General features: G+C 38.6%; 1 protein-coding gene and 1 long non-coding RNA gene across 4 annotated transcripts in view; one reads left to right on the forward strand and one right to left on the reverse strand.

Annotated features, from left to right (window-relative positions):
* The window catches only part of LOC114240187 (uncharacterized), a 321,109-nt gene that overhangs the window by 142,297 nt on the left and 152,477 nt on the right, over positions 1-26,335 (forward strand). For all 3 annotated transcript variants that reach the window (XM_089736651.1, XM_089736653.1, XM_089736652.1), the window contains exon 4: positions 11,141-11,276. In XM_089736651.1, coding sequence (XP_089592777.1) covers positions 11,141-11,276 — 136 coding nt within the window. The remainder of the gene's footprint in view (positions 1-11,140; positions 11,277-26,335) is intronic.
* Positions 1-26,335, reverse strand: part of LOC149500391 (uncharacterized) — a 73,045-nt gene that overhangs the window by 10,305 nt on the left and 36,405 nt on the right. The window lies entirely within an intron of this gene.

Here is a 26,335-nt window from a genome sequence, read left to right on the forward strand (position 1 = left end):
GCAGATCGTTGCCGAAGCAGAAGCAGGAATAAACTCATTTCGGAACGTGAAGAATAGCATTTAAAGTCGAAATTAATCTTAAAAATGCGTGTGTTAAGTTCTATAATTCGTGAACCCGCAATGTAACTCGGAACAGCAACGTAATGCGAATGGCCAGCAGTCTCTCTCGCCTTCTTTTGATGCCACAGATCCCGTTCATTAACTTATGATATACTAGCTTTTGCCCTCGACTCCGTCCGCGTGGAATAGTTACTTTGGCATAACGCTAAATTTTACCCCTACTTCATTTACGTAGAAAGTGAAAAAAGCTTTTAATTATAGAATGTTAAGGACGTATTTACACCTCGATAGTGAAACATTCTTTATTGGGGTTCCACTTGTATTGGTTGTACCGTGATGTTATATCCTATAGCCTAACCTATAGCCTTCCTCAATAAATGGGCTATCTAATACTGGAAGAATTTTTCAAATCGGACCAGTAGTTCCTTAGATTAGCGCGTTCAAACAAACAAACTCTTCAGCTTTATAATATCAATAAAGTATAGATTTGTAGAAAAACACATTAGCTAAATGCAAAGGGCCAGGGAGGCGGATCTCGCCCAAGCCCTGGCCCTCTAAGTGTTTCGGGTCCCCCTCATATGTCGGTTTGGGGACCGGCGAGGGGGACCTAAGAAGACGTCGTGCAAGCTGCTCTGCACGCGTTTTACGCAAGAGCATCCGGGTGATGGAAGGCCGGCTATCCTCGACCCACGCTGGTTCTGACCCAGCGGGGTATTCCGTAGGATAGCTCACTCTAACCGGCGCCATCTAGGCGGGCTCCGGATAGCCTGCCGACCGAGAGGGCTGGTGGTCGTGGCGCCAACGACCGCCAGTCCGGCGTCCCGAGGGGGAGGGTGATGGGAGAGATGTGCTCCGCACTAAACACTTCACTTTCCCCCCTTTGCCTTTTCGTGAGTTCTGTCTCATGTGAGGTTTGGACGTTGGTAGTTGAGCGACAGGAGGAGCTAAATGCAAAAGTTTTTTTTTTTCGTGGTTTTGTATTAGAAAATACAAGCTGTTCGGTCTGTCTTCGTTTACGTTTTATTTTTATTTAATAATACCCGTATGATTTTTTATTTATTGCTTAGATGGATGGACGAGCTCACAGCCCACCTGATGTTAAGTGGTTACTGGAGCCCATAGACATCTACAACGTAAATGCGCCGACCACCTCGAGATATAAGTTCTAAGGTCTCACTATAGTTACAACGGCTACCCCACCCTTCGAACCGAAACGCATTACTGCTTCACGGCGGAAATAGGCGGGGTGGTGGTACCTACCCGTGCGTACTCGCAAGAGGTTCTACCACCAGTGATATATTATAATCAAAATATATATTACATATATTACAATCAAAATAGTTTATTAATTTTAACGAGAAAAATGGTAACAGAATATTTGGGGGTATTTAAGTTATTGTAAGTATATATTAATATGTATTACATAAGTGGGTGAGTTTAGTACCTTGAAAGTTTTCTACTAAGCAATATTACTAAGGTATTTATAGTCACAAGTTTTGGAACAGCTAAGATTAATTCATGATCTTTACAAAAAAAAAAAAACAAAGTAAAATAACTTATTTGCTTTTAAACCAAGTCCACGTCTTTACGTTAATCATTATTTAAACTTAATAACTTAAGCTACTGCATACTTAATCTTACTTAAAGCCGGTAGTCAGATGGGAACCTTCCGCCGCCAATTAGGCCCCTCGGAATTGCTTCATTCACCTTCGGGTCGAGGGAATGGGGAACATATTTGTGTTATTATAACGGGAGGCTTGCATTCTTCGGTTAATTGACAGTAGAATTGCGTTTATGTCATCATTTCATTCTTGTTTTGATTTTAGGGCTTTATTGAAATCCTATTGATTGTTATTTAAGATTTAATTTTTAATTTTTAATGGTTAGATGGGTGGACGAGCTCACAGCCCACCTGGTGTTAAGCGGTTACTGGAGCCAATAGACATCTACAACGTAAATGCGCCATCCACCTTGAGATATGAGTTCTAAGGTCTCAGTATAGTTACAACGGCTGCCCCACCCTTCAAACCGAAACACATTACTGCTTTACGGCAGAAATAGGCAGGGTGGTACCTACCCGCTCGGACTCACAAGAGGTCCCACCACCAGTAAACCTGAGTAAGTTGCCTTTATAGTTTGAAAAATATAGGTAGCTATGTATTTTATTGGTTTATGTGAGTCGAGATGGAAATATAAATGGTAGTTGACGATGATTCATTACGAATTACTCGACGGAGCCGACAGAGTTAATTTGAAAATCAACCCATTTGAACTTTGACTTTTAAATTTTGAAACGACAATATTATGAAGTCTAGCCTATCTGTTTTCACATACAGTTTTCGTATTTTAACGATTGTATACAAGCATAGGAGGTTAAATATAAGTAACTATATACATAGGCAATCACTATATTGTTTCGAATGGATATTTTTACATATTAGAAACATGAGTATTTTTTGAAAAACAATTCTGATCAGGAAAACCTTATTTACTACGTAATATTCAGAATCCGAGGCAACGAATAAAGCAAACAAATAAAGTGTATACAAGATTAATTCCCGAAATAGTCAGTTCATTTTTTTTATGTACACTAATATAACTACACGCGAAAACTCACATGTAAATGTATACAAATAAAAAAAAAGTATTTTTCGTTGTAATGCTTTTTATTTGACCACAAATACGGTGCTATGGTGTGTTGATGGCGGTGATTTGGCAAGCAAGGAACGTTGCCTCGCGCCGACGTCGGGACGCGAGTTACTTCGCAATGTAATGTGAAATATTTGCTATAATAATGTTAGGGAAAGAAGACTAATAGAATCGTAGGAGCGGTTCTTTTTTATTCAACTACCTAAGAAAATTGTTTGTTCTCGAATGCGTTTGAAGTTTGTAATAATATGAGCACGTCTATTTCTCTACGTCGATCTGCTGCTTAAACTGCTAAATTACCTTTAATAAATGAGGCTCATGCTCAGAGTCTGCCGGGTGTTGATTGGAGCCATTCAGCTTGATATATCCATAATTTTCACTGGTGGTAGGACCTCTTGTGAGTCCACGCGGGTAGGTACCACCGCCCTGCCTATTTCTGCCGTGAAACAGTAATGCGTTTTGGTTTGAAGGGCGGGGCAGCCGCTGTAACTTACTTGAGACTTTAGTGCTTATATCTCAAGGTGGGTGGCGCATTTACGTTGTAGATGTCTATGGGTTCCAGTAATCACTTAAAACTAGGTGGGCTGTGAGCTCGTCCACCCATCTAAGCAATAAAAAACAAAAAATAATAATTAAGAGCTGCCCACGGCACATTCTCGATTTAGACGCTGATGTGTCGCGGTATTACTCGCACTTCTTCTCAATGTTTTCATGTCGACGCTTTTTTATTGATATAGTTGATAAGAATGCAAAACGAAAAATTGAAAGAAAAAATTATTCATTCCGTAAAATGGCCACTGTTACACACGTATTTGGTATTATCTAAATTTACAAATCGGAATGATTGCTATGCGAGACAGTCGTAATGAGCACGCTTCTCGGAAAAAACGAAAATAATCTTTCTGAATTGCACGATCTAACGAAGACGTCGGAATGTCCAGAAAAAAAAAAAGGAGAATTCAGGTGAAATAACTAAAAGGGATTTGCCGGGAGAGGAAGCTTAAATGTTTCTGTTTGTTCCGAATCCACTCAGTTTCTACTGAACGGTATGTAATGAGCTTTTTCCAAGCTTCGGTTCCAAAGCGGACGGCTACGTAGCTTTCATACGAAACGTTTGAGTTTTAAAGCTAAAATGTCTGTGTGTGCATTTGGGATATTAATGAGTTGAGACGAAGCCGCACTAGGAATTTTGTTAATATAAATTCAAAATCACAAGTAACGAGAGAGAAGCCGTGCCTATTTCTGCTGCGAGCCGTCGGTATTCAAACGAAAGTGAGGCTTCAAACTCTGCTTCGCAGATAGACGGTAAGTATATTTGGTGGAAAATAGTGGGGATATTAGAAAATATGATAATAGTACTGCGATGCACTATATCGATGTTGCGAAAATATACCTAAAACCTATTTTTTTTTATTGCTTAGTTGGGTGGACGAGCTCACAGTCCACCTGGTGTTAAGTGGTTATTGGAGCCCATGGACATCTACAACGTAAATGCGCTACCCACCTTGAGATATAAGTTCTGAGATCTCAGTATAGTTACAACGGCTGCCCCAACCTTCAAACCGAAACGCATTACTGCTTCACAGCAGAAATAGGCAGAGTGGTGGTACCTACCCGTACGGACTCACAAGAGGTCCTACCACCAGTAATTACGCAAATTATTATTTTGCGGGTTTCATTTTTATTACACGATGTTATTCCTTCACCGTGGAAGTCAATTGTGAACATTTGTTGAGTACGTAATTCATTACAAAAATTGGTACCGGCCTGGGATTTGAATTCCGGTACATCGCTCAACACGAATGCACCGGACATTTTATCTCTTAGGCCACGATGACTTCAGAACTAAAACCTAAATAAAATTAGTTGAATTTGGTAGGTACCACAGCTGAAAGTGAAATATACAGTCACCCATGAAGCAATTATACGTTTGGATTATTTAGACTATATTAAGACTACATTAGGTCTCAAAATAGTTTGGCAACCCTCTTCCAATGACTCGAAATTAAGTAGACTATGAACTTGGATGTAATAAAAAACCGTTTTCTATTTCAAAGAACTACATCAATATTATCACATATTCTAACTAAACGTTGGAACGATTCACACATATTTTATTGAGTCATTTAAGGATAATCTAAGTCGCGCTGACTTCGCAACAATATTGCTTATCAATCCGTTGAGTTCACCAAACGATTTTCCACGTCAACAAAGCTATTATTTCCAGAGCAAAGTCCCTGCTACGTGAATAAGAATAATACGTATAAAATCGAAACTTCTCGAAGGAAACTAGTCCGTACTAAAATTTTATTTTGCACTATAAAAGTAATCTGTTCCTCTTCTTCCGAAATAGTAAGTAACTGTTTATTCCGGAGAATGTTTTGTGAAAGAAATGTATATAATAGCTAATTGTTATTAGAGACTTTGCGTTCGTCGGTAAAGTTGTCTTTGATGCCGAATTGTAACGAGCAATGTGAGAATTGCGAAATCACTTGATGTTTGTTTATAATTTCGTTTAATTTGTTAAAAAAAAATTAAGCGTACAAATATTCGTATTGTTGGAACGAAGTTCCTTACGGCAGGCTTGGAGGGGATATATATATATTTTTTTTTTGGTCAGGAGGAAATCGCCGGACTTCCGCCCTTCACTGAGGACGGCGGGCGGAGCATGTCGGAGTCGAACCGACTAAAACCTCCTGTCGCTCAACAAGCAACGTCCAAACCTCACATGAGACAGAACTCATGAAAAGGCAAAGGGGGGAAAGTGAAGTGTTTAGTGCGGAGCACATCTCTCCCATCACCCTCCCCCTCGGGACGCCGGACTGGCGGTCGTCGGCGCCACGACCACCAGCCCTCTCGGTCGGCAGGCTATCCGGAGCCCGCCTAGATGGCGCCGGTGAGAGTGAGCTATCCTACGGAATACCCCGCTGGGTCAGAACCAGCGTGGGTTGAGGATAGCCGGCCTTCCATCACCCGGATGCTCTTGCGTAAAACCCTCCTCGCCGGTCCCCAGACCGACATATGAGGGGGACCCGAAACACTTAGAGGGCCAGGGCTTGGGCGATATCCGCCTCCCTGGCCCCCGCTCGACGGCGGCGGGCTTGCGCGTCTCTAACGCGCCCCCCCACCTCCTTCTGCGAGATGGTGCACTCGCAGAAGTCGAGCATCGCCTTCCACGACTCGTCGTCGCCGAGCATCGATGCCACAACACTCGGCAACGACAAGTCGTTTCCTATTTTTGCGACGAGGACACGGCGCCACCCCTCCCATGCGGGGCAGGCGACGAGCGTATGCTCTGCCGTGTCCAAGTCGCAATCACAATGGTGGCATTCTGCCGACGGCTCGGCTCTGATCCGGTGCAGGAACTCACCGAAGCAACCATGCCCAGTGAGCACCTGCGTGAGCCGGAAAGTGAGGCGAATGAAGGAAACCGTCCCGACTCGAGGCAGGAGTTGTAAAGCCTCAAGAGTCGGTCCCCCAGGACACCAAGAGCCAAGACCCAAACCCGGCCATGGACGCCGTCCGGGCCGGGCGCCGTGTCCTTCGCGCACATTTTACGCACGGCCACATGGAGCTCCGCCCCCGTTATATGGGGCACCTCAGCAGGGGCGTCGCCGCCGTTTTCCGACGGGACGTCCATAGCGGGAGCGACAAATCCCTTCCGCTCCTGCGGGAACAGCGCCGAGACGATGTCCCGCAACTGCTGAGGCTGGAGACGCTCCGTGATTGGGGGGGCCCATGGGCGCATTTTATTGCGCACCATATGATAGGGTCGCCCCCACGGATCCTCATCCAGCGTCTCCAAGAGACCCTCCATGTGTTGGTTCTTGGCTCTTCTGATGGCCAGCTGCAAAGCCCTCTGCGCGACGCGAAATGTGCCGTACATTTTAAACCTAATTAAAATACAAAAAGCTTTTTTTTCCTACATCTAAGCTGATGGTCTAGAGAGACCATATCAGCGTAACCTTAACTATTGGTGAGCTCACGAGGCTCAAACCTGACGACATTGCTAACACGAGCCGTGCTTCGGAGAGTCTACCACCGGATCGAAATATTAAACTTAATTAAAATATAAAAAGCCTTGATTATAAATAAGCTTTTTGAAATATTCAGACAAAATATATTAAACATTAAGATGTGTTGTGGGACACCGGATAGGAACGAAGTTCCTTATTATAAAAATACTAATTTTAAGTTCTAATTCGAGGTATAAAGAAAATAAAACTGGAGGTTTCGCAACAACCCACGGTCATTCGGTAACGTGCGAACTTAATGTGGTAGGTATACTTGATTCACGGTTGTTTGCATAAGAGTTTAGTGTATTGCGCAAACAAACGCTCTGAGATCGTGGTCAATGAATGATAAAAAAATATGTTATTTTTTGTACTTTATTACAAAGTTAAGTCGTACACTGCGTGCATTACTAATAAAAATTCTACGTTACGGACGTTTTTTCACGGTTTTTTTTTTTGCTTAGGTGGATGGAACAGCTCACAGCCTACTTGGTGTTGTGGTGTTACTGGAGCCTATAGACATCTACAACGTAAATGCTCCACCCACCTTGAAATATAAGTTCTAAGGTATCAAGTATATTTATAACGGCTGCCCCACCCTTCAAACCGAAACGCATTACTGCTTCACGGCAGAAATAGGCAGGGCGGTGGCACCTACCCGTGCGGACTCACAAGAGGTCCTATCACCAGTATTTACGCAAATTATAATTTTGCGGGTTTGATTATTATTACACTATCCTATGTTATGTAAAATTGGTTCGAACCGAATTTATGGAAAAAACGTACACAAGAAGAAAAACAGAAAGGTCAAACAACTCTCTTAACAAGCTATTTCTTAATGAACACTGCACTACTAATTACTGTTTCCAAGTATTTTATAAACAGAAGGTGCAATAACGGTCAACTCTTTTATTACACGAAGAAAAGGGAGAATACGGGTGTATACTAAGAAATTAAAATGAGCGAACGATCGTGTTCAGTAAACAAGGGTGAGCGCCGCAGAATTTTATTAGGGTACTGTTGTACTGACTCGAGGTGTGAAGTTGGACCTTTAAATCAGGGCTAATATATATTTTTATTAGTAAAGTTTGAATAAAGACACATTCTGTAGCTATTTATAGAATGCGTATATATATTCTTGGGAACTGTTCGCCTGGTGAGTAACGAGTACCTATCGGATCCAATTATTATCTGACTAACAGCCAAAACGCATGAATGATTCACGACAGAAATAATGAGATCTTTGTTATCGAATTTTTATTAATACTTTATTAAGCACTAGCACTTACTAGATGGACCGACGACCTAGTAAAAAGCGCTGGGTCTCGTTGGATGCAGGTGGCAATGGACCGGTCGCACTGGAAATCTATTGGAGAGGCCTATGTTCAGCAGTGGACAGCGATAGGCTGAAATGATGATGATGATGAAGCACTAGCTTTTGCCCGAGACTTCGTCCGTGTCGAATAGTTCACAAGTAATGCTTTATTTTAAAACAAAATTGGTTAGTATAAAATACGTTATAGTGATCCAACCTTAACATAAAGTATAGACATATGCTGTCGCGGACTCTTTGTTAGATCTTTTGAAGGGGAACAATTCTGCCATACATTATTTTAACGAAACTTTAACCGTTTCTGCAGTGCATGCAGCGGAAGCTCTCAAAAGGGGAAAAAAACCCGATTTTGAAACATTCTTTATTGGTGCTCCGCTTGTATTGGTCTTGGCGTGACGTATTCCTCGATAAATGGGCTATCTAACACTGGAAGAATTTTTCAAATCGGACCAGTAGTCCTGAGAGTAACGGGTTCACACAAACAAACTCTTCAGCTTTATAATATTAGTATATATTCTACTTTGTCGTATCACTCTTGTCAAAGTGGTCGTGGTCATCGTCCAGTATCATTGCTGTGGGCGGATGTTATGTGCCTTACGAGTATTCGCCACTTCTGGTTTATGGTGAGCCTGGTACACTCATATAGACAACCGCCAACTAGCAAGTTGACTTGGTCGGTCCATCGCATGGGCATCCTTTCACACGGTCTGGTGCCTCCTACTTTGAACGACAAGGCGCTCTATGGAGTAATTTCTTCGCCGGGAGATATGTTAAAAAGATGATAGTACGCGTCCATATACGACCGCCGATAGGCGTTGCTTTATGCTGAGCTCTTGAAGAATGGAGGTATTGGTTTTTTTTATTGCTTAGATGTGAGCTCACAGCCCACCTAATGTTAAGTGGTTACTGGAGCCCATAGACATCTATAATGTAAATGAGCCATCCACCTTGAGATAAGTTCCAAGGTCTCATTATAATTACAACGGCTGCCCCGCCCTTCAAACCGAAACGCATTACTGCTTCACGGCAGAAATAGGCAGGGTGGTGGTACCTACCCGCGCGGACTCACAAGAGGTCCTACCACCTTAATCACAAGTCCTAGCACCTTGCGAAGTTCGGTCCATGAAATACCAAGCATTCGTCTCCGGCGCCACATTTCCAGAGCATCGCCCTCCTTTTTTTCGATCTGCCGCTTAGTCTCCGCAGCGTATAAATACATATATGGGGAAAACAAGAGTTTTAGTGGTGGCTTTAGTAAAGGCTTCAGTGGTGTTTCTGTTTTTCCATATTTTCTTCAGCCTGTCCACTGCAGTTCATGTGATCGTCATATAGTTCGTTATATAACATAATAATATAGTTAGTGTAATTGTTAGAAAATATGCCAAAGGCACCACCCTTGGAGGTTTGGCTAGGCTTCGACCGGGATGGCCGACAGAAAGCTCATATGATCGAACTTTAGAATGATTACTGGTTGTAGTGGTTCAATCTCGAGCGGAATAAGGAAGCTTGAGCGAGAGAAAAAATAGTTGAATCCAATATAATGCTTTTGATAGCTTCCATTAAATACATATTTATATCCTTAAGTCATAGCAAACATCTACTAACTAAACTAATATAATCATTGCTGAAAATAGAATTGAGACGAAAAGCGGATGATAGAATAGAAAATAATGAGCGATAAAAGAAAATTTTAGAAATACTGGACTGGAATCTTGTTATTCGGTTATCATTTAGGTACATACAACATGACAAACAAATTGAACACTTGATCCCATTTGTTTCGAGACTTAACATGAAACAAATACTCAATAGCATCTCAACTCACGGATACACGAATGTTCCTCCAAAGCGAAATGTTCACGGCAAACGTATGTAAAGTACCTTTACGGGAGTATGGTACCTTTATGGGAGTACTTTTTTTCTTTGTCACATCACTCTTGTCAGAGCGGTCGTGGTCTTCATTCAGTATTGTTATTATCATTTTACAATTGGTATAACTTACCAATAGTAAAATCGGTAAGAAGTTAGGGTCGTGGGATCGGAGGATTTTGAATAGATGATGTAATGGATATTGCTTAAGGTGGTATCAGGTATTCGTTTTCTCTGATAAAGAACCAAATAGTCAACATTGTATTAGTGCAAAATCATGTAACCTAATTTAAAAATAGGAAACATAGATTAAAGGAAAAAAAATATATATACTGTTCTCATTTTCATTTCCTCTTCAATAAAAACAACGACTGTTCGTCTACAGAACCCTTTTGTAATAAAATCGTGTGCTATTTTCCGATATCAGATCAATAAGGAAAGTGGGACACAGGATATTGTCGGACACAGGGTAGGAAAAACCTTGTTTTAATTACGTGCGGCGCTGTGAAACTGACCGAACGGCGACACAAAACCTGTTATGCTTGTATGGTATTATGCATGCAAAGAATAATGTTAACTAGGCTTCGTGCTGTATATTATGATCAGATTCTGATAATCTGCCCAGTGACGACTGGTTACAAAAAACGCTGTCCTTGGGTTATGAGGTTGAAGGTTCAATTGAATATGCAATTTCGATAAGGGCACATCTCCGAAAATGTAAAATGTTCAGGAAATGAAAAAAACTGGTAATTTTCTAAAGCAGTGTAAAATTTAAAATATGAACTTTTGAGATATATTTTAGTGTTAGTTAGCAATTGAAAATTACTGGAATTATTATAAAATGGGTGTAGGTAAGCCTCAAAACTACATGTATATGAAAAAACGTATTTGACAAAATATGCGACATGTGCCCTTTTCGAAATTGCATATTCAATTAGATTATCCCATATCCTTGAAACCGGAATGTGTAAATTTGTGGTAGTATTAGACAGATTCATGATGGCTCACAATATGCCCTATGATGAGTGTGATAGTGTGGAAAAGTTTGAGGACTCTATTTACTAGGCTATAGACTAAAAGATGATCATCGGAAAAACATTTATTTATCTATATTTTGTTTTACTCATGCTCGGTGATACGCTTTAAAAATATAATAGCATATTAATTTTACTCCCAAGTTTAACACCCTGTATATGAAATGTGAAATTTATCGCAGGTGTCAAGGTCGACGTCCCAGCAGGTCGTGCTACGCGATGCGACGCGAGCGCTCGCCGGCAGGTACCGCTGTGAAGTGTCAGCCGACGCACCCTCATTCCACACTCAAGTCCGCTCCGCGTATATACATGTTGTTGGTGAGTGTTTTACGATAACTTTCATAATTTTTTACAGCTTCGTTCAGTTTATAAACTTAATTTCCAATTAACTGATGGAAAGTATCGTGTGTGAGAAAATGATACAGAAGGTTGCTTACGACCCTCACTTGGGGCGTTGGGGAATACGATGCAAGGTGGAGCCAAAATAATGCTACGGCTGTTTTATAAATATATCGATGTTCACTTTTTGCGGCTAAAATATGGTGGATGTATAAATGTAATTTTATTACGACTATTAACATTATGATGTATGATGTCTAAAAATTCGATATCGAAATGGGATAACCACAGACACATTTGAACAAGACAACATAAAAACCGGTATAAATTTTGGATACTCCAGTCAATTGTTCTATTCATTTCAGTCTTTAACCCGTGATGATAAGTTGTTAAAGTTCTTGGGTTAGTGAGATTAGGTGATTTTTTACTGTTGCAGATTCAAAGACAAGTTTAGTGCCCATTCATAATTTAGTTGTCATCGAGGTAACCTCTCAGACAGATCGCAACGTGAAAGCCGGTTGTTTCACTGCAGAAATAGATAGGATAATTACCCACGTGTATAGGCCCACGCTGTTGCCTGTAATATTAAAGATACTTCCATTTTATAAAAGATAGCGACCCGCCCTCGCTTTGCTTCGGAAACATTAAAACACACATGAAACCAAAAAAATATAATAAAAAAACATGAAAAAAAAGTAGCCTATGTTCATCAGGGACAATGTCGGCTTCTAATGGAAAAAGAATTTTTCAAATCGGTCCAGTAGTTTCGGAGCCTATTCGAAACAAACAAACAAACAAATCTTTCCTTTTTATAATATTAGTATAGATATAGATATTTCGTTTGATTAATTCATCGAAATATTATTAGCCACGAATATTATTAGCGAGACCACAAGAATAACTTAAAGAAGGCCATTCACGAAAACGATTTTATGTTTCTGATCTCAACAAATATCAAACGCTATAAATAAGTTACGTAACTGTCCGAATTACTGACTGTAGGTATACTTTTCTATGATTACTAATATGATTCTCAACAAAGATAACAAAAATAAATGTACTAGACAAGATGTAATCAAACAACAAAATTCCATAAATCGAGTACACAGTAAATCGTGTTTCTCCACGAAGAAGCAATAGCCCGATATTATCATAGGCAGTGTCTATAAGCTGAACGAATCAGGGGACCGATTTGCATGGCAGAACCGGGTCCATCGATCCGCCATATCGCTGTCTCATCACAAAACTGTAGCGCACAGCTTAGGACCAGACAGTGCACTAATCATTACCGATGTGCTCATCAAGATTAAGGCTACTTATCATAACTAGCTTACACACATAATAATTAAATGAGTCCCTAGCACTTTTTAAATTAATTATTAAAAATAGCTTATCAAAATTACAAATAGATGAGGGACTTGTTCTCCTTTTTTTATACCTAAGCTGATGGTCTAGAGAGACCATAATATCAGCGTCACCGGGCGTTTGTTCCGTAATATAAGACCAAAAAAGAAAAATAATCGAATGATTTTATAGTACCAGTATTTTTTGTGTCGAGTCGTCAATTTTTTGTAATACATATTTTACTCTGTATGATATAACATTACTTAATATTTTATATAACTACGGAATTATAACAGGTCAACTTAAAAAAAAATATTATTACCAATTTTTTCAATTCGAGCCAATACCGACTCTACACGACAATCATTCTAGAAATTTATCCATCCAATCATTACATACAATGTCTATAAAATTATATAATATTTATATGAAAATTATTGTGTCGTTGATCAGTTGATTTTGATGCACATTTGATAAATGGAAGAAAGTACAAATAACTATAATAATAATGATATTATGACTATGATAATCCTAAGCCGTAGTAGCTCTACTTTCAAAATCTCATCATGTGCATTTGAACCCACTGTCTTCGCCTGCACTACACAGATACCGATAATAAACATGTCTATCCAGCATTTTATCAATACTCGGTATCTGTTGTATCGGAAACCCTGGCAACCTCGTCTGCCTGAATTATTTAGTTCGTATAAACAAAACATGAAATGTGTGTTGCCGTTTTATAAATATTATTCGGGATGGTCATATTTGTTTTTCGAACGGATATTAATTGAATTTTCTGGTTTGAAATTATTCTGTTTACCTATATCTTTTGCACGTTTAAAAAAAAAAGGTTATTTAATTTTGTAATATCATTATGTCGTTGAAAAAAAAGACTGGCTTGATTATATTGGTTGCTGTTAAATCCCTTTCGCCTTTTACCAGTCACGAATTCCGCGTCGCTAAATCAACAATGTTAAATGTAATGTAACTTATTGGATGAGCAGGCGAGGTTATGACCTAACTTGTGGTGAGCAGTTACCCAAATCATCAGTAATTCCCGTAAAACGAATGACGCGTCACTACAATAAAGAAGGTGATCAGTAACTATTAGTTTAGTGCAAACAAGAAGAAATGAGGTATTGCATAATATTACTATGGATTTATAATGAAGCGCAGAGTGGCATTGGTATCGCGTGTAGGTAGGTATATAATAGAGTAGGGAATCACTCTAACTACAAAATAAGCATGCACATATTAATAGACGAGTTCTGAACAATATCGGCCAAATGACCAATATCAGTCGCCCTACGAAGGATCTTCTCTTTGTCGTTCCTTATACCCATCTGCTTTGATAAGTAGCCCGATTCTATGTAAGATATGATGCATAAAGGAAATTATATTTATAGCCAGAAAACTATGAACTTAGTCCTGTATTGGAGCTGTACTATTACTGGTTTTGGAAATGTTTGCAGAAAACAAAGCTACGTAGCTGAACGATTTTGGAATAGTCCCGCCAGTATTAGTCATTAATTAAAAAAAAAAACCAGAATATTAAAATGAACATGCCACTATGTATGTAGCAGAGTAATCTGGCAGAAAAGATTCCGAGGGTCAAAGTGTAGAACGATTGCTTGAACAGGCTCCCAAAAAATATTATTGTGAATTTTTGAATTTGGACGGGACTTACTGTTTTATATTACAGACTTATTGAGTACACTTCAGTTATTAAACTGTAATGTAATAAAATGTTCAGTAAATTAGAATCATCTTACGAAACTGTTGAGTGGATATAATAACACGTAGACGTCACAACGTAGAGGTTTTGCCGACAACTTTGTGATATTATTTAAAAGTCAAATTACATTGAACCGGGAAGAGAAGTACGGCCTCACGACATGTCATTAAGTATTATGATCCTAATTAATAAGAGGAAAAAAGCATCAAGATTTAGATACTCAGACATCAAATACCATGCAGATACAATATATCTACGTCTAGATAAAACAAATGTTATATACATATTTTTAGGTTTATTTCAATAAATTTGTCAAAAAATGACACCACCGCGGCTCATAAACGTCTGAGCAACGATCATCTCCAATATCAATCATTATACTAAAATACAGCATCGTCTCTCGGAAAGTGGCACAAATTTTATATCGCTCCTTTCCGAACCCGGGTAAAATATCCGGGCAAACTTTACCCGGCTTTTTACGGTCGAACTTGCCGGGTATCCGTGGTAAAACATCTCCTTTGAATATAACTAATTTAGTGGCCATACCGGATGTTTTTAAGCCTGAAACTTTAGTACGGGAAAAAATGTGAGTGAATTTTTATGTGGATACATTTGGAATGGGGAACCGAGATAAATATGTTGTGTAGTTGGAAATGTTTATAGTTCGTACTTTTTAGCCAATTTCAAAGCGAGCTTTCTGAGAAAATACGGGCGTATCGGATCGTGTATGGCTTGCGGGTGGGTGTATATTGAACTAAGTTTCATTCGTTATTAAAGTTTTCCGTTGGACTTAAATTAGTTAGTTTAGTTCAGGTGACCAAATGATAGAAATTTTGTTTAGTTTAATTTAAATATATTGTTTTGTACCATAATGATTATCTGGGCGAGCTTAAAGTCAATCTGGCTTTACGTTGTTTTATTTATTTATTTACTAGCTGACTCAGCAGACTTCGTAGTGCCTCAATCGATAAATAAGATCTAAACTTTATTTAATTCCGAGAATTTTCATATTTATATACCTTTTAAACCTTCTCTGGACTTTGACAAATAATTCAAGACCAAAATTAGCCAAATCGGTAAAGCCGTTCTCTAGTTTTAGCGAGACTCCTCCTCCTTCAGTCTATCGCTCATTGCTGAGCATCGTGATGCGCCCGCCTGTGACCTTTTTTTGTAATTGTTAGCCACTTATGTCGGTCAGTGGCACAGCGAGACTAACGAACAGCAATTCATTTTTATATATATACTAGCTGACCCGGCAAACATTGTTTTGCCATATATAAGATTTCTAGGGAATTTCTAGTGTAGAAAAAAAAACTAACTTATTGTAAGTGTATAAGGATGTGGTAAATGAGTGAAAGAGGTATGTAGTGCTGTGAACGATGAGGAAATATATAATAAAAATAACAAAACCGCATTCAACCACATAATACCTCATTCTAACAAAAAAAAAGTCCAAATAAAAAAAATATATTAGGGGTGGACAACCCTAATCACTTAGGGGTATAAAAAATAAATAGTAGCCGATTCTCAGGCTTACTGAATATGCATAAAAAATTTCATGAGAATCGGTCAAGCGGTTTCGGAGGAGTATGGGAACGAACATTGTGACACGAGAATTTTATATATTAGATATAGATTAAGGACACAATATACAATACAGGCTAAAAATATACATAGAGCCCATAGACATTAACAACGTGAATTCCACCGTGCATTGCTTAACGACTGTCCCACATCGCGGCAGGAATAGAGTATTGACACCTTACAGCGTGGGCTAGTATCACGCAATAACACTGCCAATTGTTGCTTTGAATAATACAATATCAAAAAAATACTCTTAACAGGTATATTCCGTGGGTTGACCCGACAAAATGAATCACTGCTACTACATACAAAAGCAACGAACGGATTTATGTCGTTGTAAAATTTATTTTTTTAGCTAAGAAACCGTAGACTTTTTAGTATTTTACGAGCTTAGGCCATTTTTTACGAGAGAACCCATGAAATTGATGGTATTCAGTGCTTTCATAAGATTTTTTGTGGGTCGTGAAGTTTTTTTAATGAATTTTCGTTAATGGGAAATGTAGGTTACGACTGGCGTGGGCGATGGCAAAAAATTAAACTGTCAACTTTAGGCCAAGAGCGGCCGGTGAGCACTTAAAGACTGTATCTCTGGTGACGTGAATAAATATAATGAAATATACGCTCTTCGCTAGGATTTTAAGTCGTCGTGGAGGATAAAGGATAAAGACGTCCGGTGCATTCGTGTGGAAGCGATGCACCGGTGTTCGAATCCCAGGCGGGTACTAATTTTTCTAATGAAATACGTACTCAACAAATGTTCACGATTGACTTCCACGGTGAAGGAATAACATCGTGTAATAAAAATCAAACCCGCAAAATTATAATTTGCGTTATTACTAGGGGTCTCTTGTGAGTCCGCGCGGGTAGGTACTACCGCCCTGCCTATTTCTGCCGTGAAGCAGTAATGCGTTTCGGTTTGAAGGGTGGGGCAGCCGTTGTAACTATACTGAGACCTTAGAACTGATATCTCAAGGTGGGTGGTGCATTTACGTCGTAGATGTCTATGGGCTCCAGTAACCACTTAACACCAAGTGGGCTGTGAAAACGTCCACCCATTTAAGCAATAAAAAAAAACTGAAACTTTTTAATTCTAATGTACGTATGATATATAATAGCATCTGGCAGCAGCCATGCGAGAGACAGTAATTATTAAAAAAGGCACATACATCTACATTTTCATTAAAACCTGAAAAAACAATGTGGACAATTTGCAAACAATCCGTCGAGGCAATTACTAAAATTTGCAACACTAAAACGCAACAAGATAATTTCGTACGCCCGCTCAAAGTGGCTACGAGCACCGAAGCCTTTGTGCATTAATTTTTTTTTTGTTGAAATCCTTTTTTAATAAAAACTGCTTCCATTCCCTTTAAGCCAACTACAGTGTTTTCATGGGAGAATATGGTTCGCTACTATATTATTTTGTTTAATAGTAATAGAATTGTTATCGTAAACTTTATTTGTGGAAATATGCGTAAAGCCAAGTCACAGTCATCAAAAGCTTAGACAGTCTTATTAAAAAATCTCGAAAAGCTATAATTTAAGCCAATGTCAGTTGTGTTGATGTAACAGCTGGCCTTTTTTTTTTAAACTCCAGTTTAATATTATGTATAAAAATTTCTCGTTCATTTTAATATTCATAAATAACAAATCAAAATGAGAGTTTTAAATAAATTTATATATTTATTTATGCTTGTAAAATTCAACAAATCTAAGGTAAAAGCTACGAAACGGAAAAGAAAATCGCTTGACTACCAGAACAAAGAATGGTACGAATTTTGTTTCTTTTTTATTTATGGATGAATGGAAGATATGAACCATGACAATGAGAGGGATAAGAGATATCGGATTAGAAGGTTGGAGAGTGAAGGCGAATGAATATTTAACATTCTTCTTCTCAGTCGTTTGCACTCTAGGTAGAGTGGTCGTGATCATCATAAAAACTATATATCCATATATTTGAGCGAAGAAATGAGGGTAGTTAGTTACGCGACGCAACGGAAGACAGACTTTTTTGTTGAACTCTTACACCCGACGTCCGATCTCCGTTCGGGGTCTGAACCCGGTCAGAGTAGAAGGGTTCCCAAGGACAACACTACAACCAGACTCGCGGCGCCACCCCGAGGACGCTCGACCGACGGTTCGTCGAGGCGATAGTCGACAACCAACGACGCCGGTTTCCGCGACACGGCAGCCCTACCAGGCCTCCCGGGCGATGCCACTGGTGTTCCGGGATTCCCCACTGGGCCAGAACCAGCCTGCCGGGTCGGAACGCGATACACCGCCGACCGGGAACGGAAGACACACATAGTCTGACTCGGAAGATTGACGACTTGTATGTTTTATTTATTTATTTATTTATTTTTATTTATTTTATTTATTTATTTATTTATTACAAAAACATACAATTTTAATCATAATAACAAATATTGAAACGATGTTATCTGCTGTAGTCATAGACTGTGTTGCAGATAACAACGCCAACCCCTACACACAAGGAACAATAACATATAAATTAAATATTTCATAAACACATTATAATAATTAATTTTAGATACAATTATCAAATTAATACAATATTATTTCAAAATCTAGAAGTACAATTAGTGTATGTGTGTGTGTGTGTGTGTGTGTGTGTGTGTGTGTATGTGTGTGTGTGTGTGTGTGTGTGTGTGTGTGTGTGTATGTGTGTGTGTGTGTGTATGTCTGAGTGTATGTGTAGATGCGTGTTAATACCTAATATATAAATTGCTCATTACCAAAAATGTGTAAAAATGTGTAATCTACTCCAGTAATTCTTCTATATCTTCGTATGTAAGGGATAAAGCCATCTATCAATGATAATTTTAACTTCTTTAGAAATACGTGTACTTTATTATAGACGTTTTTATAAAGATGCAATTAAAATCCAATTTGCGTGAAGCAACCTACTGTTTTATTGGCCCGAACTGACTCCGTATGCATATAGACTGATATTTAATTAAGCACTTTGAGTAGCACTACTAGTATGAGAATGTTCTGTTTTTTTACCTCGAGTATTATTTGTAGGGTAGTTATCGCATGATCGAGGATACGAAGCCAGTTTAACTCTTTATGTCTAAAGATCCAAAAGCAGGAAAGTTTACCGAGCTATTCTAGGCATTACATTGTTTGACCGTTTTATTTTGTTTTCGCTGTGATCGGATTGTTTATCTCGAAACAGGGACCGTGTCACTTGAGTTTGCAGATAAGAGGCTATCCAGTATATATTGGAGGTCCTATACAATTTAAGACTATTTTATTCTCAATAAAATCCTTTGAGATCCATTTCAGTGATTCAATATTCAGTGTTCATGTGAAGCCGTTGGGTGGGTAATACGAAATTCTATTGAAATCACTGCAGCGATACACTTTATTGTTCTAGTTGGTCTAAAGTAAAAGTTATTTTAATCACGTCTTTGTTTACCGACAACCAAACATATATTTTTAACGAAAATGCAATAAAACTGGTATCTAATAAACGGCACTTACACAATGAATATTTGTTCCTATTTTATATGGCTTATTAAAATAAATAAATAAATATGTACTAACAATCACGCCACATTAACTGGTCCCGTGATAAGTTCGTAAAGAACTTGTGTTACAGGTACCAGATAACTGATATAAATGTAAGATTTTTATTATACACATACACATTTAATAGACATCCACAACCCTGGAAAAGACATTTATATTTATCATACAAATATCTCCCCTTGGCGGGATTCGAACCCGCGACGTCCTTGTGTAGTGACCATGTCATTTACCACTACACCAGAAGGCCGTTATATTTTTTTTAATTGCTATTTTGGGAGAATGGTCTTACAGGCCACCTGGTGTTATGTAGTTACTGAAGCCCATATATCTTAAGATATGAGTTCTAAAGTCTCAGTATAGTTATAAAATATTCAAAAGACATTGGTGACATAATTTATATTTTAAGTTAATGTTTTTCGGATTAACTGCAACGAGTATTTAATTATATTAAAGCTAGGATCATTATGAAATTTGATTTTTTATTGTTTTGGAAGATAGTTAGTTTCAATAGACAAGCATCGCTTATCTCGATACATAGGGTCCTCCTTGCGTCGATAATCCTCAAAGCTGAGGGTCGTGGCCTCCTCTATACTTAAGGTATGCTGAAACTATTTCCGAACTGTAATTTTGGTAGGTAAAGAATTAATTCTGTGAACGATCTAAATTAATTTTATTCAGGAAATATTTAAAAAAAAAATGTTTTTCTTGAGAATACGACACCCCATAAATGCGGGCGGAGCCTCAGGTAAATTTGGTGTATTATTAAATTACGCTTGAACTATAACTGAATTAGTTAATAGTATGAAACGGACTTGAACAGTCCGAACAGTATTCATAAGCAGTAATGCGTTTCGGTTTGAAGGGTGGGGCAGCCGTTTTAACTATACCATAGAACTTATATCTCAAAGTGCTCCAGTAACCACTTAACACCAGATTGACTTTGAGATCGTCCACCCATGTAAGCAATTTAAAAAAAAACGAACTTGAAAATAAATCAGAATTAATCCCTAACAAATAATTGGTTTTTAATTATTCGTAATACCAACTCCAATAGTTTGCTTGTCATCAAATTACTGCAGTCCCGCAGAGAATGCGCGCTGGAATCCAACGAAACTCACATTATCGATACTCGTTGAATAGTGATGCAAAATAAATTACATAATCGACAAAACAGAAAAACATTTTTTTTGTGTATTTACATTTGTTGCGTGAAAATAACGAATGTTTAATTTCGTACGTATTGGCAATTTGTTTTTTTTGTGAAGTGATTTGGTTAAAATTTATTGTTTTTAAAGGCGATGTCTCAGTCGTTAATTTTAAAATCGTTAATCTCATTCTCCTTCTGCTCTTGAAATCGAAATAATTGCTTCAACCGCATCGGTGTCTACATGGCAGTCAAATGATTAAAAGCCAACGTTAATTTATTAAAAGATCTTCATTGTTACAAAAAATATTAATAGAATTGAAACGAATATTAGATATGATCTATATCCTCACATCCAATAGAGCCGTGATAGTCGAATTGGTCATTCGACCGATATCGATAACCGATCGATTGGTCTTTCGAACGATATCGATTCTCTTAAATAATATCGATACTCGAAAACCCGTCGTCTCATTACGCATCAATAATGTAAATTTATATTCGTTCATGCATCGACGGAGGAGGGCGCTCGCGAACTCCCGCCGGTTACAGCATCATGAAACGTGTACCGAACCGATTTATTATTGATGAGTATCCGACATGGTGACTGTTTACGGGTTCCTCATTTCGTCCCTTGGCACTATTATACCGGAATCGATTCGGTCGAGCCGATTATCGTTTTGATAACGATCTTTTGAACGTTTTCGAGTTACGTGTGGATTGTTTGCGGGTCGGCTGGTCGTTGTCGCTGCGCCTTAATATGTAGTTTCTGTGAGCGGATGTGACTATAACTTTAGTGTTTTTGTTGCGTGAAGGCGTTCTAGTTGTGGGTACCGTCTGAAAATAATAGTTTTTTTTAAAAAGAACCGATTGTATTTGATAATTGTTGCATAAAGGCGTTCTAGTTGTGGGTACCGTCTGAAAAAAAGTTTTTTTTATAAAGAACGGACTAGATTTGATAATTGTTGCATAATTGCGTTCGAATTGTGGATATCGTTTGAAAAATAACACATGTTTTTTTTAAATTTGTTTTTAAGCATTTAACACTTAGACATTTTTCAACCAAATGTATTTTATAAGCCGTTTTTAATTATGTAAATTATAGAAGAAAAAAACTACGTAGCTATTTTAATTGCTAAATAACTGGTGAAAGACTATTATTTTTAAATATTGCTGAGTGGTCAATGGTACGGCGTCTTGTGAGCCCGCATGGGTAGTAACAACTATCCGACCTGTTTCCGCCTCAAAGCATTCCACTCTAAGCCGTGATCCTATACAATTAAGGCTTCAACTTGTTTCAAGGCCTGACATTGACCTATTTTAAGATGGGCATTTACATTGTGACGTCAATAGACTCTGGTAACCACTTAATACCAGATGGACATCGGCTCTTTCATCCATTTACGCAATAGATGGCATGGTCAGTTATAATATATAATTGCGTTTCGCAGTTTTTGCTGAAGCAAGATCACTTTAGTAATAACATTCATAGAAACATTCTGAATAAATTGTATTTGTATCAGCTAGCCGAATCTCAGTTTCCATTGTGACCATCGCGAACTAGTGGGAATGCACACATTTTTGTTGAAACTGAATCTAAAATCATATGCTAATAAGGCAACGGCTTAGCTTCGTCTCTGGATTAACTGTTTTTCACTTTCAGGTTAGGCAGTATGTAAGTGCGTATTCTCGAAGCAAAGTCGTATAGCACGAATATACAAACGTCCAGATTTTATTAAAAACTTTATTCAAAGTCTTCATAAATTTTATCCTATCCTTAAACGCAATACACTGATTTTCTCACCGGATCTTCTTAGTGAGACGCGATTTCGATCCGGTGGTAGATTTTGCGAAGCACTGTTCTTGTTAGGATCAGCTAGCAAGCTCTATCAGCTTGAAACCCGTGAGCTCACCTATCAGTCATACCTTAGTTGGAATAGCCTCCTAAGCTACTTGCGAAGAGGTAGGCAATTATTATTCGCCCTAAAATTTAATAGCACCCTCAACTACCCGGCGAGAAAATGACTCCATAGAGCGCCTTGTCGTTCAGGGAAAAGTAGAAGGTACCAGACCGCGTGGAAGGTTGCCCGTGCGATAAACTGACCAGATCAAGTCGGCAGTTGGCGGCTGTTTGCATGAGTGTACCAGACTCACCACAAACCGGGAGGAGTGGCGATTGCTGGTGAGGCGCATAGCATCTGTCCACATCAATGATACTGGATGACGACAATGGCCACTCTGACAAGAGTGGTACGACATACGACATACAACAAGCTACCAGCAAACAGCTGGGGATTTATTATTCGTCCTAAACCGCCCTGCCTATTTCTGCCGTGAAGCAGTAATGCGTTTCGGTTTGAAGGGCGGGGCAGCCGTTGTAACTATACTGAGACCTTACAACTGATATCTCAAGGTGGGTGGCGCATTTACGTTGTAGATGTCTATGGGCTCCAGTAACCACTTAACACCAGGTGGGCTGTGAGCTCGTCCACCCATCTAAGCAATTAAAAAAAACTTTATTGTTTACCTTAGCGAAACAAGCCATAGAGTACGAGTTAAAACACTCAATTACGCTATGAAAAGAACTAGGTGGTGCAAATCAAGCCGGATGTTGAGGGTAACTCGTCGAGTAGCCGGCAGGTGCCGCCCGCGGCTCAGGAAGTGTCCGTAACGGCCTACTTCCGCTCTGCGTCGACACCTCTAGGGGCGTTCGAGCGCGAGAAAAATATTATGCACGGACATCGTTCATGGTAAATGTTTTCATCAACTCCGGCCGTTTTTATGGCGCAAGTATGATTTTATCGATAGAGACCCGAGGATTCAGTGACGTAATTCTTTTTTCATTGCCCAGACGAGTGAACGAGCTCACGCCTTTTCCGGTTTTAAATGGTCACTGGATCGTGTAGACATTAACATTAACTAGTGGTCCCGCAATAGTCGAATTTTGACTATAACTAATTTAAATTATAAGTTTGAATATTATTAAAGTTCTATTGTCAAAAACTATTATACTTATATAGTCACAAATTTCGCCAAGACTACAGTATAGACAAATAATATTAAAGATAACAATATATAACAATATAAAAACAATATTAACCTATTTTTAATTTCACCACAGACAATAATAAAAGTTTGACAAAGAAAAGTGTATTATCTAGGTATGACAATAAACAAAGAGTATATATAATATATTTGTGTGTGTGTCAAATACATAGTAGTGTGTGTGGGTAATATTTTTTTTATTGATTTCACGTATTATAAATGCTTAATTTAAAATATAATAATATTAGCATTCTAGACCCGCCTAGCTTAATATTTCTAATTCGGAAAGAGCACGTGTTATTTTTTTTGGATAAAGAGTTGCCTGTGTCACTCTGTGTCACACTAGCAGAACGCCAGACAGAGGGTCAGATCTGGTTAAGGAAACGGTTGGTGGTAGTCTATATCATGCGGTTCATGCCACCCATGATCAAATACTGTGGAGGAAAATCACATGTGGTCGCGATCCTTTCTATTTCTAAAGCAGAGCAGTCCTGGGTTCTAATTTGAAAAATTCAACTGAAAGATCTTAACTCAAAGAGAGCGCTTTAGTGGTGGAATTTATGGTAATAACTGCTTATAATAAAAAGGTTTAGGTCTGGCTAATCGACGATAGGAAAATAAAACTTTCACAGCAATATTAATTGAACACAAAGCTCAAAGCATACGAGTGATGAATGGTCAACTATCGGCTGATATCTAAATCCGTATTTACGTAAAATCACTAATCATTGGACACACTGTCATATATTAAAGCTATTACCTAATAATATGTACATATACTAGACGTTGACCAACATCTCGTTTGGCAAGCTAAAAAATAAATTTTAGAATCCAAAGCCATGAAGATTTGAACTACTTTGGAGAATGATTGACTAACAAAATCCGGACATACATACTTACATATATTAGTATAAATGTCGTGAGGAAAAAAAAGAATTTCGTCAAATAAAATATAGAAATAATTCTACAGCATCCCAATAATACGTAACCTAAGTTTGATTTGGTACCGCCTTTATAAGTTAGGTTATAACTCGTGAAATAATACCTAGTCAGGTCATAAATTCTGTCACATGTTTAATGTAAAATAATTGAAACAAGTTTATTCATTATGTAACCATTCATATACCAAAATGAACTTAACAAAACATAGATTCTTATGACACTAAAGTTTATTCAAAATGACCTCCGTGATTTTGAATACAGGCCTTCAATCTGCGCGGCCAGTCGTCTATCGCAGCACGAACGAGGTCCATGTCAATATCGGCGGCTGCCTTAATCAAGGATGTCTTGAGTGACTCCAAATTGTGATGAGGCTTTGAGCACGCCTTTTCCTCCAAGTGTTGCCATATCTTGTAATCTAACGGATTCAAATCTGGACTGGAGGAGGGCCAGTCTTCGTGCCGGATGAAGTCGATTTCACGCGCCGCCAGCCAGTCTTGTGTGCTCTTCGCTCTATGAGCTGGCGCCGGATCTTGTTGGAATACCCAGTGCCTGTTATTGAACATGGTATGAGAAACAGGTTCCACAAGGTTCGTCAGGACTGTATTTTGATACACAACTGCATTCGTTTTTACACCTTTCTCACAAAAATGTACCTCTGTTAAGCCTCAATAAGAAACTCCCAACCATACCATGAGCGAGGATGGAAAATGACCTCGTTGGACACGCGGAATACGGTTGCTCGCTTCTTCACTACTGTGTGCATACACCTTATTATTTTGTTTGTTGTAGCTCTCTTCTACGGTAAAAATTTTTTCATCCGAAAAAAGAATTTCCCGATATTTTTTTCCCGCGTACCGCTTCAACAAAGCGCGGCATCTCTTCAGTCTCAGGTCCATTAGACGAGCATTCAAACGATGTCCTATTTTTCTTCGATATGCCCGAAGCTCTAAGTCTTCATTTAACACCCTTTTCACCGTGATTCTGCTTAACCCCATCTGAAGGGCCAACAGTTTCTGCTTACGTTTGGGATTTCTTTGAATTCGCGCCTTCACAGCTTTTATCACTGCTGGAGTCCTAACAGACCGAGGGCGACCACTTCTTGACCTGTCATCTACACTAGAGTCTTCATTGTATCGTTTGATGGTACGATAAACGAATCTTTTGGTTATATTCAAATTTTTCAGTATGTTAAATATTTGAATTGGCGCGTAACCGCAACGATGCAACGCAATAACTGCAACACGGTCTTCTTTAAGCGTCCACTCCATATTTAAAAATGAGTAAAATTCTAAAAGTATACATTTTTATTTTTATGAACAATTCGAAATTCGAATTCAATAATTTTTTTTGTGGCCAGCATTCTAAAAGAAAAGTTTCTACTGTGTGACAATACTTATGACCTGACTAGTTATGTGTAATCATCTCTGAATGAAACCAAACAACTGAAAAAAAAAAAAATGGGACACCAGATAGGAACGTATAGGAACGATATTATGGTCGTCGTGGCCTAACGGATAAGAAGTCCGGTGCATTCGTGTTGAAGCGATGCACCGGTGTTCGAATCCCGCAGGCGGGTACCAATTTTTCTAATGAAATACGTACTCAACAAATGTTCACGATTGACTTCCACGGTGAAGGAATAACATCGTGTAATAAAAATAAAACCCGCAAAATTATAATTTGCGT

Source organism: Bombyx mandarina, chromosome 22 (assembly GCF_030267445.1).
Source record: "Bombyx mandarina strain Sakado chromosome 22, ASM3026744v2".
NCBI lineage: Eukaryota > Metazoa > Arthropoda > Insecta > Lepidoptera > Bombycidae > Bombyx > Bombyx mandarina.